We start from the raw sequence: 17,889 nt of genomic DNA, 5'->3' as shown, positions 1-17,889 counted from the left end.
CTGAACAATCAGTCAAGCATGAGATCCTTGTAAGGACTCCACTGGTTTTCTTTTAGTGAACTTTTAAATTTTTATTTATTTTTTATTTTTTTATTTTTAAGATTTTATTTATTTGACAGAGAGAGACACAGTGAGAGAGGGAACACAAGCAGGGGGAGTGGGAGAGGGAGAAGCAGGCTTCCCGCGGAGCAGGGAGCCTGATGTGGGGCTCGATCCCAGGACTCTGGGATCATGACCTGAGCTGAAGGCAGACACTTAATGACTGAGCCACCCAGGCGCCCCTTGAGAACTTTTTAAAGTAAGTTACTAGCAAATGTACCTCAGCACACAAAGGTTACAAAGAAAAAAGTATGTAAGATAGGAAAAAAAAAAAAAGAGAAGGAAGGAAGGAAAGGAGGAAGAAAATGGGATTAGGGAGAGGTTTGCACAGTATTCTAAAAGTACTGGGAATATTCTGTTTGCTAAACTGGTTGGTAAGAGCATGGGGATTCATCTTATTATTCAAGAAAACATACATAGACCATTAACCATAAAAGATTCTATTCATCTTCTTTTCCTTCCCAGAGGCAGCCATTATCCTAATAAAATACTCTATATTTGTGTATGTGTGTGTGTGTGTGTGCACACATAAATAATACAAAATATTACACTGGATTTTTTTCAAATTTATACAAATGGTAGTATATTCTATGTATCATCAGGAATCTGCTTGTAACTTGGTATATGTTGTCATGATCTATCCAGGATCTTACCATGCTCATTTTAAAGATAAGAAAATTAAAACCCAAGAAGTCAAAAGCCCAGAGAGACCTACGGTGCAGAGAGGTTCAAGGTCACACATCTGTGAGAAGTACATCTGGGATTGAACTGACACTACACTGTATACTTTCTGCGTTATAGATCTAATTAATTCATTTTGCATGCCATCCAATGAATAGACTTCTGTTTATTTTTCTAAGTTTCCATTTTTTTTTTGATATTACAACAATGGTGTCATGAATGGCTTCCACAAGAATCCTTGTACACATATACCACTTATATGAGTATCTGCATTTTTAATTGTATGAAATCCTGCCAAATTGCTTTCCAAAGAAGTTGCTCTCACAAGTAGTTTATGAAGATACCAGTTTCCTCACATTATTATCACTATTATTTTCAGATCTTATTATCTATCAATTACTAAGGGATGGGAAATGGTATTTCATTTTAATCTGTATTTTTCTGATTTTTAGTGGCACTAAAATTTTGGCTATTTGGGTCTCCTTTTCTATGAGTTGACTGTTGAAATTCTTGGCCCACTTTTCTGATGGACTCTGAATTTTTCTTTATTGATTGGTGCAAGGTGTTGTACATATTCAAGAAAAACCATTCATATGTGTTCTAAATATTTTTTCTCAGTCAGTGGTTTGTCTTTTAACTTTGTGTTTGGTGTCTTTTGTGATACAAAACTGTTTTTTTTTTTTTTTTTTTAATCAAATGTAGTCCCATGTGTCAGTCTTTCCTTTATGGGTTGTGCTTTTTTTTTTTTTTTTTCCTCGTGGTTATTTTTCAAGGAAAGCATATTTGTCTTACAAACTTTTTTTCACTTACTGTTACTATTATTTTTTTACTTTTAGATAACTACCAAGTGGTCTTCCCCACTGGCGACACATGCTCGTATCAAACTGACGGAATGTGTGGCAACACAGATGCTAGAAAAAAACCTCAGACTAAAGTGGATATTACGTGGATTCTTCTATTGCGCTACTATATTCATCTGCAAAGGATTAATAATATGAGCAAACTGCTAGGTAGGATTTTGATGTGTTAAGAAAAACACATTCTTTTCCAGTTCTTGTTAAGTCATGTTTTTTATTTGGAATTTTAAAATACTATCGATATCTTTTGGAGTGAACTCTCATCAGAATATGAAAATTGTAGGGGCTCTTAACCTGAGATACACAGATCTTTGGGTGGAATAGTATTTCAACAAGTCTGACTTCCTCTGACATTATATATATTTTATTTCACGTATTTAAAAATGTTATTGTAAGGATGCATCCAGAGGCTTCCCAAGTCTGCCAAAGTGGCCCATGGCTCAAAACAGTTAAGAATCAGAGTGATCACAATGTGACAGCTTATAAATTGAACAGGATGAAATTTTGACTTTAAGGAGAGGATGTTCCAGTATTCAGTATGTAAGAGGACAAATACATGACTTCAGATAAGATATGTAACTCCATTGAGTTGTTTTGTTTTGTTTAGTTTTTGTTGTATCATCAATGCCGTCTTAAGAACATCCAGAAAAACTGGTATAATCTGCTTCGTGTTAGTCCCCCTTGTGTTTGTGACAATGTATGTTGTATTTTATCTGTGCCCATGAAATTGGTGATTTTGTGTTGTTCATCAGTGCAAATAGTCGGAAAAGACAGTTTGACCCATGTCAGGGCCCAGTGATGGAGAAGCTAGCAGGGCAAATAGGCTGAGTGACTAAGCAGGGTTATCAGGAGTTATCGTGGGATAGACAAACATTCAGAGAGGTGTCAGGTATAAAAGGTACATTATGAGAAGGGCAAGAATGAAAGAAGTTCAATAGCAAAGGATGCGAACATGAGCCAGTACGGCATACTCTGGCAGTGCCTGCCCCATATCAACTCAGCTCACCTTTGAATTCACCTGCTGGCACCTGCCATGTCACATGCCCACATTTTACTGCTTTTCTGCCCTGGGCTCCGCCTGAAGCTACTGAGACTTGCTCAGCCCTGTCAGGACAGCCCAAAGTGCCAGGGATTCCCACACATACTTATGAGGTAGGAAACTGGTAGAAAACATTCCAGCTTCCCGGTCCCAGACAGTTCTACATGTTATTTTTCAGAAGGTCCTCAGCAGGACTGAGCCCTGATTGTCCAGAGCTACAGCCCATCCATTAACTCACTCTATTGGCTCTTCTCTCCATCACACTTTGTTCTTTCTCTCACTTATGCTCCTTGAGATCACTTTTCAAATAAATGACCTGCACCTAAGTTCTTGCTTTAAGATCTTTGTCGGGGTAAGTCCCAAATAAGATGACTACATAGAATATTTTGCATTGTCAAGAATTAGAACCTAAAGCAATATCCTCACACTCTTCTGAAATTTTCTTCATTCCTGTGGCAAGAAGCAGTTGCATTAGTGAATAAGCTTAAGAAGAGAGGAATTACACTGGCAGCCACTAGCTGAGGTGTGTGATTTACAGGGAGAGCAGCTAATGAGCAAATACCAACAATACTGAGACTGTTCTGTCATCTAACATGACTCTAAAGTAACATATTTTTCTTCCCTAAGCATCTCCAAAGCCAGGATCTGGAATTTCATTGCCAGATGATACACTTCTCACGTCCCTTTTCAACTCTGGGCTGATTTTGCGCCAAAAAGAAATGCATTTTTTCCTTAAAAGATTTTTACAGCTGTATTCTTCCTCTTGTATTGATGAATTTCCAAAAGAACTCTGTAAAGGATTGGAAAATACACTTTTTTCGGAAAAAATCTCATCTGATTCAGTCAAGGTACTGTTTTCAAACATTATATATTTTTGTAAAACTTCTTAGAATCATTGTTATATTTCTGAAGGAAGCACATTTGAGAAAACTCAAGTGGACGTGGTGTATTGTAAATTTCTAATATGTATTTATAAAATGAATAAATCAAGTCATTTGCATTGAGTTCTTTCCAAACAAAAAACCATATCAGTCATTTATTTTGAATTATCTTGACTTTGGACTTCACCATATATTGCTTTCATTTTTTTTATATAGACTTGCCCATACCAGACATGTCCATATTTCTAAGCCCAGAGAAGTGACCTGAAAATGTGACTTCTTCCAAATTGAGAACCTTTGCTTATCTTATCCTTCTAGATTGTTGGATAGATAATAATATTTTCTTTTTTTTTAAATCACTCTTTTGAACAAAAAAGTGAGGTGACTAGTAATAAATTGTGATTTTAAAAAGTAGTGGGAATACCTACTAAGAGATAATTTAATAATTCATTTATTTTTATTTATTTATTTGACAGAGAGAGACACAGCAAGAGAGGGAACACAAGCAGGGGGAATGGGAGAGGGAGAAGCAGACTCCCCACAGAGCAGGGAGCCCGACGCAGGGCTCGATCCCAGGACCCTGGGATAATGACCTGAGCTGAAGGCAGATGCTTAACAAATGAGCCATCCAGGCGCCCCTAAGAATTCATTTAAAGAAGTGATTCTCAGGGAGAGTTAGGGAGTTGCTCTCAGGGCAGTGTATTAGAATCCACATGGGAGGATTTTTTGAGTTAGTTCCCAGATATTGGGATATTGGTATGCCTAATACTTAACACCCCTATTTCTTGCCCAGATTATAAATCATTTGAGAAATAAAAGAGTTGAAGAATTTGGGATTAAAAAAATACCCACCCGTATGAGTCATAATGTTGACATTGCAGGATATGGTTTATATTTACTGGCAAATGGTCTTCCTAAGAGCAAATAGCAAAGTAGACAGATTTTTCCAGTTCAGCTGTGTTTGTTTTTGTTTGGTTGGTTTGGTCGTTACAGGCCCCCTTAAAATCTGTGGGGACACAGACCCCTTTAAAATCTGTCTCATGGGGACGCCTGGGTGGCTCAGTCCTTAAGCATCTGCCTTCATCTCAGGTCATGATCCCAGGGTCCTGGGATTGAGCCCCGTATCGGGCTCCCTGCACAGCAGGAAGCCTGCATCTCCCTCTGTCTGCTGCTCCCCCTGCATGTGTGCTCTCAATCTCTCTCTCTCTCTGACAAATGAATAAAATCTTTAAAAAAAAATTAAAAAAAATACACTCTGTCTCATGAAGGAGCAGAGAATATTCACTCTCTACAAACCATTCTCTCCCAAGAAGAAAGAGCATAATTATGCATATCCAACATTTCTTTTTTCCCAAATTCACCAATCAAGTAGTTCTCCAGGGGAGGGAAGGGAGAGGAGGCAGAAAGGTCAGGAATGTACTATAAATGTCTGGCCCTCTGCTGGGAAGGAAGCAGCAGGAGTGGGATGAAATCATTTCCATCTAACACCAGATCCCGATTCACCCCTCTAGAAACCGTGACTCCCTTTGAGGATTACTGCCAGGTGTCCCAGATGCCTCAGGTATTCTGGCACAAGAGGCAGAGAATGAGAAGGTGGAGAACTATAGTTTTGTGAATGTATTCTTGTGACGATTTTGTATGAGTTTGGAAACTAATAGGTGTGATTTCTTAATATTCCGAAAGGAGCTCTGGTTGAGTATTTTAGTATTAAGGGCAGCCTACTAAGCATGATGCTCCGAACGTAGAACCTTGAATACGTTGTAAATATATGCAACACTTCTAATGGTAGCAGTGTTATCAGAGATCGTTGTACCCTGTTTGCTCTTTTTTTTTCTTTAATATAATTAGTGTAACACTTTCCCAGAATAATCGGCTCTGGAGATCACTGTTGCTCGTCTGACAGGTGCAAGCCACCTAATCATGTGTTCATTTCACTGGGGTAGACAGCTAACGAGCATAGAGCCTTTTGGATTTTTAAAAAAATAAACTGCAAGCTTGGCTGATTTTTATAATAACGTTTTTGAGCTTTTAATCACTCAGGAGGCTATTTCAATCAAACTCTTTCCATAAATTGATACTTAATCCTGCTTTTCCTCCACAAAGAGGTAGATGTCTTTCCAGAGCGATCATTGCTAGGTGCCAGGCTCATCAGTGTGTGCGTCTGCATATCGTTAGGTCTATTGAAGCTCTGTGATGGAAAAACAAAGGTGCCAAACAAATTACATTAAAAATTCCAAGAAAAAAGGATATGATTAAAATTATGCACAATGCTGGGTTATTCATGTTTAGACTTGTCGTAAGGTCGAATATTTGACTAGTGTAAAGTGACTTGTCGTTTATAGGACTGTGGCAAGCAAGACTTCTCCTGGTAGGTCTGTTGTTTCATTCCTTTCAAAGAATAAATCAAAAATATCGAAAATATTCAGTGTATGGTCCATCAATTAGCATATATGCTTAATTCCACTAGCAACTAGATTTTATGTTTTTTTAAAGATAATGGAAAATTAAATGCCTATTTTGATATTGACTTTTGTTACAATTTACCATTATTAGACCATGTTAATAAATGCTATATATATTAAAATAGTAAATATTTGCTTATTATTTTTCTCTGCTTAGTTATTAAATATGAATTCTTGCTAAAATAGTTGCCAGAACCTCTGAAAGGCACTCAGATATGAAGAAAATTAAATTCCAAAATTATTTTTGGAATCAATTATTTACCTGAATTTTTGGTGAATTGCCTGGCATAGAATCAATCTTAGTTTAGCACTTTTAAATGATTATTTAAACCTAATAGTCTTGTTTATTGTTTATTTTGGTCATGTTTTTAGTATCATAGTGCTAATAAATGAGGATTCTGGCTTAAAATATCCTTTTATGATGATAGTCTCTAGACATTTTTGAAAAGTTTTATCTTTAATATTACCTTTCAGTCATGACATATTTTTTTCTCTTATCAGTAGACAACTTGAAAGGTCAGTGTCTTTATTTCTCTTTTTATTTTATTTTGAAGACTCTCATTGACAGTCTTATATTGTATCTTGAACAAGCTCAGAAATAATGGGACAAAGCCCATACAGAAACACCAGGCATTTCTTACTGGCCACTTACATGTTCCCCTTCATCATCAAGCCTTAAGATACCTTAGATGTCAAAAGTTCAACAGAAGAATTGCTTCCCAGCTACCATATTATAATCTTGGGAATAACAAGTTAATTTTGAAAATACTTTGCACTCCATTAAAGAAAGTCCTTTTCAGATTTGAGGTATTATTATCACTATTATTATCTCTCTGTCTAGACTGTTATTTTTTTATAGCAACCATGCTTTGCTTTCTGAGCTACTTTTAAAAAAAACTGAATAATTTGCGAAATTGCCAGTTGCATTCCACACATTCATGTTTCCTCGAAACTCCTGATTCAGGGACCTGGTTCCATCAAAGCTAGGCCCAGATTCACCAAGACTGAATTAACAAATCAGCCACATTCATGTAAAGAGGGAATGAGAGCGATTGATTTTAATATTTTACAGCAAAAACTGTCTTAATTTGCATATGACACAGAAAAAAACTGCTGTTGGAAGGTAGATGTTATTTATAATCATACCCTCAGTTTATTCACCACTGAATAAATAAGAAAAAAAAGAGATATTCTTAGAATCTGAGGCGATCTTGAGACTGAAATGATAATATTGACATTTTTCCTCTCTAGATCTTTACTCTGGGAAAGTCACCAAAGTGGAAGACATTTGTTGAGTCCCATGGTTTTTTTTTTTTTTTAAAGATTTATTTATTTAGAGAGAGAAAGCCTGAGCAGAAGAGGGAAAGAGAGAGAGAGACAATCTCAAGCAGACTTTGCACTGATCTCAGAGCCTGACGCAGGGCTTGATCTCACGACTCTGAGATTATGACCTGAGTTGAAACCGAGTTAGACACCTAACCAACTGCACCACCCAGGCACCCTGAGTCCTGTGGGTTTTGAAGCGTATTTTTCTGTAGTAAAATCTTCTCTGGTAATTGGGGACAGTTTTAAAAGTGACACTCATAAAACAAACTAAGACAATTCCCAGAGTTTTATAATGTAGCCAATACTGAATGGATATTGAGTGAATGTTTTAAATATTGCATGAATTTATTACCAGCAATTAAACTGTTTTTGATTTTTCCCTAGTTATGTCATGACAGTTCTCTACACTCTGATTTATCATTAAATAAGCTCTCTGCCAGCCCATCTTCTGGAGATGTGTCATCAGTTATGAAGATACAAGATTTAAACAAAGAACTTTGCTTTCAGTGGTACATTCCTCCTCTAGAAAGACCTCCAAAGGACACAGAACCTATGGTATGTAATATAATCACAAAGCTAAATCTTATATTTAGATGTAAAGTTTAACTCGACCATTATAACTTGAAAATAGAGAACAACCCCTTGTCATATAGATGAAAATATACAGCAATATAGAATCTATATTGTCTAGTAGAATGAGTCTGAAAATAACTAAGAAATCAGGTAAAGTCTGACTTGAGTTGATCATTTTTCCTTTTTCCTGATCTTCAAGGGAAACTTTCCAGTGTGTCACCATAATATAGGATGTTTAACTTTTTTTTGCAGCCATTCCTTATCACATTAAGGAAGTTTTTTTCTACTGTCTACTTTGCTAAGAATTTTTATCAAAATCTTTTGCTGTGTCTTTAAGATTATTTTATAATTTTAAAAAATATAGTAATTGATTTTTTAAATATTAATCAGTCTTCTGTTCCTGAGATAAACTCAAATTGATCATATATTAATTTTATTGGATTCAGTTTATTAAGGTTTTGTATTGGATTTTTGCCACTATTTAAGGGTAATATTGAGTTACAAATTTTCATTTTCATACTGTCTTTGTCAGATATATTTTGTATAAAGATTTTGTTAGATTTATAAAGTGAGTTGGTAAATATAACCATGTTTTTCTATTTTCTGGTGACATTTCTGTAAGTTTAGAGTAAACTTTTCCTCTCAAATATTTGGTAAGAATTCATCAGGAAAGCCGTCTGACCCTAGTGTTTTCTTTGTGAAAAAATTGAAAATTAGTAATATAGTTCTCAATAGTTTGAGGCAGTCATTAAGCACTAGTACTCATTTACTAGATGCCAGAGTTGGTATTAGTTCTGATTGGGTCAGTATCTGTTCTAATGGTTAGTACCCATGTCAAACCAAGTTTTAAATATTTTGACTATCACCCCTATTTATAGAACATTGGAGTTTACTGTTTCTTCTTGAGTCAGGTTTGTTTAAGTTGCTTTATCTAGGAATTTTTTCATTTTATTTAAAACTTCTCTCATACTTTTAATCTCTCCATTGTATTTGTATTGAAGTGTCCCTTTTCATTTCTTACATTGGTTGTTTGTGTATTTTTTCTTGATCATTGTCACCAGAGGTTTTTCATCAGTTTTATTTCACTAATCCATATATCTTTCTTCTACTTTGTTTTTGTTTTGTTTTGTATTCTTTTCCTTACTCCTGACTTCTTGAGATAGATGTTTGGCTTAATATTCAGTCCTTTCTTTCCTAATGTATGCATTTGAAGACTATGAGTTTCATTAAACATTGCTTTGGTTTCATCCCACAAGTTTTTATTATAGTATTATCATTATCATTCAGTTAAAAATAATTTAAAAATTTTTGTTACAATTTATTCTTTGACTCATGGGCCATTTCAACATGTGTTTTTTACATTCCAAACTACATAGAACTTATATATATTTTATATATTGTATTAGAAAAATATATTGTATTATATATTGTATTATAATTTGTTTTTTATTCTTAGATTATGTTGTTCTGTGATAATAAAAAAAATGCTCTGTATGATTGATATTGTTGAAACCTGCATATTTTCTCCAGGAAAGGATTTATTGTGTAAATATTCCATTGCTCTTAAAAGAAATGTGCAGTCCTCAGTTGCTAAGGCAGTATTCATATATATACCCAATAGGTCAGTTTGGTTAGTCTTGTTCAAATCTCTATTCTTGTTTGTTTGCCTTTAATTTTTTAAAATCAGTTATTAAAAGAAGTATATTTAAATCTATCACAGTGATTGTCATTGTTTAGTCTATCAAATTTTGCTTTACATAATTTGAGACTGTGTTCTTAGGTGCAATCAAATTAACTGTTGTATCTTCTTGGTGAACTGAGCATTTTATCATTTTGAAATGACTCATGGCCTTTTTGTAATAATGTTTTTTTCCTCATAAAGTCTGCTTTGTTTGATATTACTAGAGGAAAATGACTTTCTTGTGGTTATTTTCACAGTGAAACCTTTTGCTTTCAACTCTTTTGTGTACGTGTGTTTTATGTTTTTATCAAAGGCATGCATTTGAATATTTTCAAATATAGTCTGATAACATTGTATTTTGACTGGGGAATTTAATACATTTACATTTAATGTAAATGCTAATATATTTGGTTTTAAATCTATCATGTTATTTTGTGTTTTTATTTGTCTGAGCTCTTCTGTGTTTCTCTTTTCCCTTCTTTTGGATTATTTTTATCATTTTCCTCTATGAGTTTTGAAATTATACACTTTTTTCAGTGCTTTTAGTGGTTACCTGCAGGACAGCATACATACTTATCAACATCTAAAGTTAATAAATATCTTTTTCACTCTAATGACTTTTATATTACTGTACATTTTCTTTTTTAACCCAAAATAATATTATTTTTAATTGCTTTATACAAGAGTTATTTCCTTTAGAATTTTCTCTGTATTTACTACTTTTTTTTTTTTTTTTACTTCATCTTGCATTTTAGACATTTTATCTAGGAACACTTCTTTCTGTTGAAGTATATACTTTGGAATTTCTTTTGGTGAGGATCGTCTAGAGGCAAACTCTCAATTTTTGTTTGCCTGACAAATGTCATTATTTTACATTAATTTATGAAATACATTTTTATGGAGTAGGTAATTTAAGATTGGAAATTATTTTATTTCAGTACATTGAAAATGTCATCTCCTTACTTCCATTGTTGTTGTTGAGAGACAAACTTTTATTGCTTTAAAGTATTGAATTTTTTCACTAACTGCTTTTGAATTTTCTCTTTGACTTTGCAGAATTTTATTGGGAATGGTTTACTTTTTATTTACTTTGCTTATATTAGTGTAGTGGTTAAGAACACAGACTCTGGAGCCAAATTACCTGGGTTGGAATCCCAGCTCTGTCACTTAATAATTTTGTGATCTTCAGTAGATTGGTTAACTTTTCTGTATCATAGGTATCCTTTTCTGTAACTAGAGATAATTGGGTAAATGCCTAACCTCAATAAATAGTAGTTGTCATTTATTATTATCTGAAACTATTTTAAAATTATTATGCTGTCTTAAAGGTTAACAACTTCAAATATACATGTAATATACTTGTTAAACATTATTTAAAAGCTTCTTTTAAAATTTAGCAACAATATCTTCTTATAGATACTTTAGCTGCCAACATTGTATAGAAAAGAGAGTAAACTGTGCCTTACAGCAAAATTAAAGTACATAGCATATAGGGAAAAAAACCTTAGTTTGCCTTTAAGTGCCCTTCATAAATTTATATCACACATATCACTCCTTGTTTTAATGTTCATTATTTTTATTTTTATCTAACTCTGCATCTTTATCTTTATCCACATCTATGTCCATATGCATGGAAAGACATTTGCACTAGGGCTCACTGGGGAGCAGGTGGAGATGGGGGCAAGTATTTAGAATCAGTTTAATATCAATCCCTGAACAATTGGAGAAAGAACAGTGATTCACATTCTAGGAGAATCTTGATGAGAGGTCAAGCTTTTAAAAATGGAACAGTTGGTCACTACAGCCATTTGCAGAGGGACCTTCCACCATAGCATTCCTTTGATTGCTGCTCTCTCTAAGAAGAGCCTCAGGCTTTTCCCCATTAAGCAGTTGCCGTATAGTTTTGCCCTGTTCAGCATTTTCATTTGCTTTTTGCCTCCTGCATTGGTCTATTCTTGCATTTTCCAGCTCTTGATGCTGTCTCCTCTAGCTGTGCCTCTGGTAGCTTCTGCTGCTCCTTGACCCATGTGACCCTGTCAGATCGTGAAACCTCCTGGGCCTACCTCTCTTTGCTCTTGAACACACTTCTCCCATTGGCCTCTTCATTCTGCTTCCTTAGGCTAGCAACCTGCTGCTAACTCTTGGTCATTATATCTCTTTCTACTCATACAAAAAAAAGGAACTTTAACATATCACTCCCAGGAACGTTTAAAGCTATTTCTCACGTTATGAGAGTATTCTCTTTCCCATACTTTACATGTCAAATCCTTGCCAGATATTCCATATACTTTTAAAAATAATAAATCTGCATAGTCTCTTTTGGGGAATTTAGTAATGTAGTTTTCAATTTCTGGATCCAAGAATACTAATGGACCATGGAATCAATATTGTGTGGGTCTTGAGTCGTATTTTTTTTTTAAATAAATTAAGAGAAAAAACGTTTTCTGAAATTTGTTTCATGATGTTGTTAAAAACAAAATTTCTCAGATTGACTGATCTTCAGCATATGTCAGAATTTATTTACTTGCTGGCAAGAGAAATAACCAAGTGATTAAAGAGTATATTCATTCAGGGAGGGTATGGATGCAGAAGGATTACATATTTGGGAAATAGAATGTTTACCTAAGGAGCTAATTTTAAAAAATGAGGAAGATAGTATAAAGTTCATTTTGCAAGCTCATAGAAATATCACATCCATATCAGTCTGAGACAGAGTGATCTGAGAAGTTAATGCTATGATTCTATCTGTGGCTGATAATTAGAGTAACAGGGTTTTATCCATCAACAATTGTGTCTGATAATGAACATGGAAGCATGAACTGGTGTGAGGCAGAGATTAGAAGGAGAATACCAGCTAACTAATTCTGATTTAAACAGGTTGCTAGAGTGGTTTTCTTCTGCCACAAGCAAAGACACAAGAACACACAGTTTTCCCATTTCTTAGTTTGGGGGCATTTTCCCCCTTTTTGGTAATAAATATTGGGTCATGATGAAAAATGTAGTTGCTCACATAAATTTCAGTCAAAAAATTGGGAAACACTGACTTGGATAGACTAGATCTCCTCAGACCTAAGATTCTATCTTTTCAGAAGATAACACTGAAATTTGTTTGATGATTTAAATATTGGTGTATTTGAACATTTATCTACTCATTATCTTAGTGTAGAGTTTCATGTTGAATAACTGGCTAAAGTTCATGAAACTACAAGATAATAGCAATAGTGAATGTAGAGCTTAGTATATTCTAGACTCTTTGCTTATATTAACTTCACAACAACTCTATGAGGTGGGTACTATCATCAGCCCCATTTTACAGAAGTGGAAACTGAGACACAGGATAGAGGAATGCTAGTCGGCAAGGAATCAGGATAGAACAATCTGATTCCAAGTTTGCACTCCTAACATGGTGCTTTGTTGAGTCCTCAAGAGTGGTCCTGGCTGCAAGAACTTCTAGCTTCTGGGTGGGATGGTGATGAAAATTAATATCTGACCTAGGGTGTTGGAGTTTCCCGGGACTTAGAGGATTAACAATGCAGGTTAACATCACTTGATTCACCTACTCAGTCCTCTTCAGTTAATCTAGTATCTGAAGCAGAAATACTGGTAGGAACTAAGGATGCTGGTGGCCGCAAAGTAGAAAATCTGGAACTGGGGACTTTGACATAAAATTTTTAGACAATTCAGAGAGCTAAATATTTCAATGTCACAATACTTTTTAGAGTTAAGTTTATAACTTGGAAAAGTTTAACTTCTTAAGTATGGGGGTAGAAATTGTATTATCCTATTTAACAAAATTTTCTTTAGAAGAATGTAGTAGAACCACATTATAAGCTCTTCCCTGGATTTTATTACAAACTAAGCATCTTTTGAACAATTTCAGTATCTTCTAGAGGCAGACACTAAAGAGGTTTCAAGGGGCAATCATTTTAATGAAACTCCCAGACAAAGGCTTTAAAAATAGTTGTGAAGAATGGCTCAAAGACGCATAACTACAGCTTAGCTTACAAAGGTGTAACTACAGCCAGAGTTTTGATGGCTCAAATTTGTCTTAAGAATACATCTTAGGACCTTTAACTTAATTCTACCTCATCTTCTTGCTTCCAGAGTTCCCAGTAGGATGCTCTGGATCGCAAGCCAGCCCAGGTTTAGAGTAAGACTTGAATTATGTTTATTACTTGATCAGACTCAAAGAAATGCAACTTGGAGCTAGCAGGGAGGAGGGGCAATAAAGAAGCAGTAGTGGGACCTTCCTTTTGGTCTATGAGACCTAGTTTGGAGGGAATCAAACTGCTGCAAAGGCTATTGTTTTGAGTGCAGCTAGACTGTCCAAGGCACGGTATTCAGAGGCCACAGAAGATTTAGGCAGACAAACATAATCAAGTGCAAGAAATCTGATCAAGCAAAGCACTGAAAATTAGGACTCCATGTGTCAAGTGAAAACACAGAGTTGGATAGAACTGGAAAAGTTCTTGGAGAAAAGTCTATTCACTGTAGAGATCCAACCAGTCTGGGAACAAGAGATATGGAGCTGGTGATCTTTTCTGGAGATCTTTATAGCCCTGGTTAGAGCCAGACTGTATTTCATGGTCCCAAATAAGCAGGCTGTGCATTCAAGCAAGCTCAGTCCTACATCCTGAAGGAAGAGTTAACTAGGTAGAGTTAACTAAGGTAGAAAACTACCAAGTCATAGTAAAGGCAGAAGCTCAATGTTGTCAGTGCCAATGTCAGGAGTGCCGTAACTCAGAGATCATACAGATGCCCAGGGCTTCCCTCTGAGGTGCCCTGGATTCTGGGTCTTGTTAGCCAAGTGACTAGTGAGAACCTGGTGCTGCAGATGAGGCCCAAAATTACACCCTGCTTCTGGGAGCTGGGGAAGACAAAGGCTGCAAAGGAGGCAGGGACTGTCATCTGAGAGTCAAGAACCAGCAGCCCTGGCATCCCCTGGAAACTCACTAGAAATGCAGAATCTCAGGTCTCACTCCAGACCCACTGAATCAAAATATCTCCCAAGTAATATATACACGTTTAACTCTGAGAAGTGCTGGGCTAGACCAGTGCTTCCAAAGCACCCCATAGCTCTAATAATGATTCTCCAAGAAGCTACTGCATTGCGACTTAAGCCATAGGCTCCACGGGAAAGCTTCTCCGGCTTCTCTTGGTACCACCCAAATCAAATTTCAGAACTGAAAAGAAACTAGGAGAACGTCTATCTGATGCTCTCATTTTACAGATGAGGCAGCCAAGTCCCATATGGGTAAAGTGACTTGACAAATGCCACAACTTACTAGTGACAAAAATGAAAATGGGGACCTGAGTCTTCTAGTTCTTCATGTGGATTTCTTTATAACGTGCATATAACTTAACTGCTTACTAACTAATTAATAAAACATTGATTGAGTGCATACTATATGCCAGGCATTTTGTTAGGTGATTAAGGTACCAAGGTGAGGAAGTAATGAATCAACTCCATCTAGTAGAGGAGGGGCTCTTTTTTTCACCCATTGCTGGGCTGTAAGGGATTCCCCATTCAAGCCAATTTTAAATACAGTATTCCTCAACTTTTGTCAAAAGCACATCACTTCTTTGCCATTGAAAAACAAGTCTTTGCAGAAGTGAATAAGGGAGCATTGGAAATTTCATCATGGGTGTATTGTCTCCTGCAGAATCCAATCCCGAGTATGCAAGGTGTTATAGGTTGACACTTATCCCTGAGGAGTGAGGACAAGTTGGGAATAGAACTAAGCACATGGATTCAATGAGGACAACCTGGGAGGTCAGACAGAAAGCTGGCTTGGGGTTAGCAGTGAGTCTAAAAGAATATGGAGAGTGAGGTACCAAGCAAGTTAGGGTGAGGAGCCAGGAGTGGTCATGAGGCTCACAAGCACAGCAGTGATGCTCTAAGCACTTCACATTGACTCACTGAATCCTCACATGATCCATGGGATGGGGATTACCACATCTCCATTTTACAAATGGGAAGTGAAGGCACAGCGTTTTCATAATTTGCCCAGATCATACAGCCAGTAAATGGTGGAGGCAAACCCAGGCACTCTGGCTCCAAAGCCCAGGCTCACAACAAATATGCAAATAAGTTTAGTGTTTTGTTGTTTATCTACTGCCGTATTTTATCCAAGTCCAGTTTGATTTCCGACTGTTATACTTTGAATTCAGTTGTGCCATGCTCAGTTAGAAAAGGCTTTAAAATTGTATTGCAAAGCCATTGACAAGTGTCAGCCTGAGGAGGGAGAAAGTCATTTTCATTATCAGGGGTTAAATATAAAGTATGTTATCTATTTAAATTTTTCCATTAACACGCTTTGGGGAGCTTCATTAGCTCTTAAGAGATGTAATGAAAATTTCAGAGATATGAAGATATTAATTAACATGTAGCAAGTGCTACGAGCACTACTAAAAAAGTACAAGATGTCACTCGTGTCCACGGGGATTTTGTATGCTAGCCTGGGAGTCAAGGTTAACAAACACAAAACAAGAGCAAACACCATAAGACAGACTAACCTCTCTGGGACTCATTTCATTTTCCTTTCAGAAATGTTTCGTCAAAAATTTATCATAGTTTGAAAAACCAAATTTAAAAGACTTTTAATGAATGAAAAGAACATTCCTCTCTCTAGCTGTCCACATCCCTAAATTCCACCATCAGATACAATTACTTTTTTTTTTAAGATTTTATTTATTTATTTGAGAGAGAGAATGAAATAGAGAGAGCATGAGAGGGGGGAGGGGCAGAGGGAGAAGCAGGCTCCCTGCCGAGCCGGGAGCCCGATGTGGGACTCGATCTCGGGACTCCGGGATCGTGACCCGAGCTGAAGGCAGTCGCTTAACCAACTGAGCCACCCAGGCGCCCCCAGATACAATTACTTTTAACTCTTGCTGTCTCTGTTTGGTTGGGTTCCACCCCCTCCGTATATCTAAATTACATGCTTACATGATAATTCTTTGAGTGATGAACCTCACACACTGCTATGGAGGATGAAGGCTAATGTCTACCTGTTTTTTCCCCCTCACATACATTCTTCTCTTCCACACATTCTCTTAAATGAGTCCTATCACAAATCTTAAACCCATAGACAGTGTTTACAACTATGTAAATATCACTCACAGATGAGCCAAATAAGGTACTATTTCCTCCCTTCCTGACTTCTATCCTAAAGAAAAAAAAAAACTGCTTTATTTTTGTTTAACTTGGTGTTCTCCGTATTCTAGAATCTCTCATTCTTCCTAAACTTTCAAAGAACTATACAGTTCTTCTCCATATGGTCAAACTCATCAGTTTATTTCTCATTCTTTTATTGTTTTCCTCTTCTTCAGAGACACACTCCAAATGGGATTGATTGTTCTCCTGACTCAAATAACTTCATAAGAGCCCATTCACCATCCTCCTGAGAATTCCTTCATCTCTTTCTGAGATGGGTTCCCTGGGTCCCATGTTTCTATCTTGACTTGCTCTCTCATGTTGAATGAACACATTTCCAGCTTCCCAACAAAGGGTGTGTTAGAGGTTCTGATTATTCAAAGGACACACCATATAATATATTCCACAAAGTAATTCGAGGAAGATTTTGGTAAAGGATAAGGCATGGCAGGATAAAGTAAGCACAGATAACCATTAGAGAGATCCGAGATGCTCAGGAACAGTTGCCAGGGTCCTTGCTCAGTTGCACAGGACACACTTCCTCTACAGATCATGAACCACCAAAATATGTTAAGGTATCTTGGTCTCAAGAACACTGATGTCTCATCCGAGGAGGAGTCTTTCATACCTCTCTCTTCATGTAGTCAAAACCATGTGTGGGACCAGATTCAGTGATAGAAATTAAGAGAACAATAGAATCCAGATGCAAATCATCAATATGTATATTTTCTACAAAAAAATGCTAACAAGATGGCACAGGCTGCCTCCTGGTGTGTTTCAGAGCCAAGGACAGGACTGCATTAGTCAGTAGGTAGCACATTTCATTCAGGTTTGGCCAAGGGCCAACACCTTGACTACAGTCCCCTGAGAGGCTAACAGGTTGCAACAGATTGACTGAGACTGACCCTGTACTTACACAGAATATAAAAAGACCTTGAGTGTCTTTTTATGATGACAGAAAGTCATCTTTTAGTGCTGGCTTCATTGTTCTCTAGGCATACAATTCTAGGTTGAAAATTATTTTCTCTCAAAACATGGGAGACATTGCTCCATTATCTCTGGCAATCCTGCATTGCTGTTAAGTCTGGTCCTATTCTGATTCCTAGTTCTTTCTTTTGATTTTTTTCCTCTGGAAGC

At 36.3% G+C, this 17,889-nt stretch overlaps 1 protein-coding gene across 1 annotated transcript in view; it reads left to right on the top strand.

Moving 5' to 3' along the window:
- CFAP54 (cilia and flagella associated protein 54) overlaps nt 1-17,889 on the top strand; it is a 295,241-nt gene that overhangs the window by 239,722 nt on the left and 37,630 nt on the right. Inside the window, exons 62-64 of the mRNA XM_064590760.1 lie at nt 1,617-1,790; nt 3,304-3,524; nt 7,730-7,900. Of these exons, the coding sequence (XP_064446830.1) occupies nt 1,617-1,790; nt 3,304-3,524; nt 7,730-7,900 (566 nt within the window). The remainder of the gene's footprint in view (nt 1-1,616; nt 1,791-3,303; nt 3,525-7,729; nt 7,901-17,889) is intronic.

This window comes from Mirounga angustirostris, unplaced genomic scaffold (assembly GCF_029215605.1).
Source record: "Mirounga angustirostris isolate CCGP_5_RB_7025 unplaced genomic scaffold, mMirAng1.0.hap1 SCAF_5, whole genome shotgun sequence".
NCBI classification, from domain to species: Eukaryota; Metazoa; Chordata; class Mammalia; order Carnivora; family Phocidae; genus Mirounga; species Mirounga angustirostris.
The sequence above is the reverse complement of the archived record's forward strand: the minus strand, read 5'-3'. Positions and strand labels throughout refer to the sequence as shown.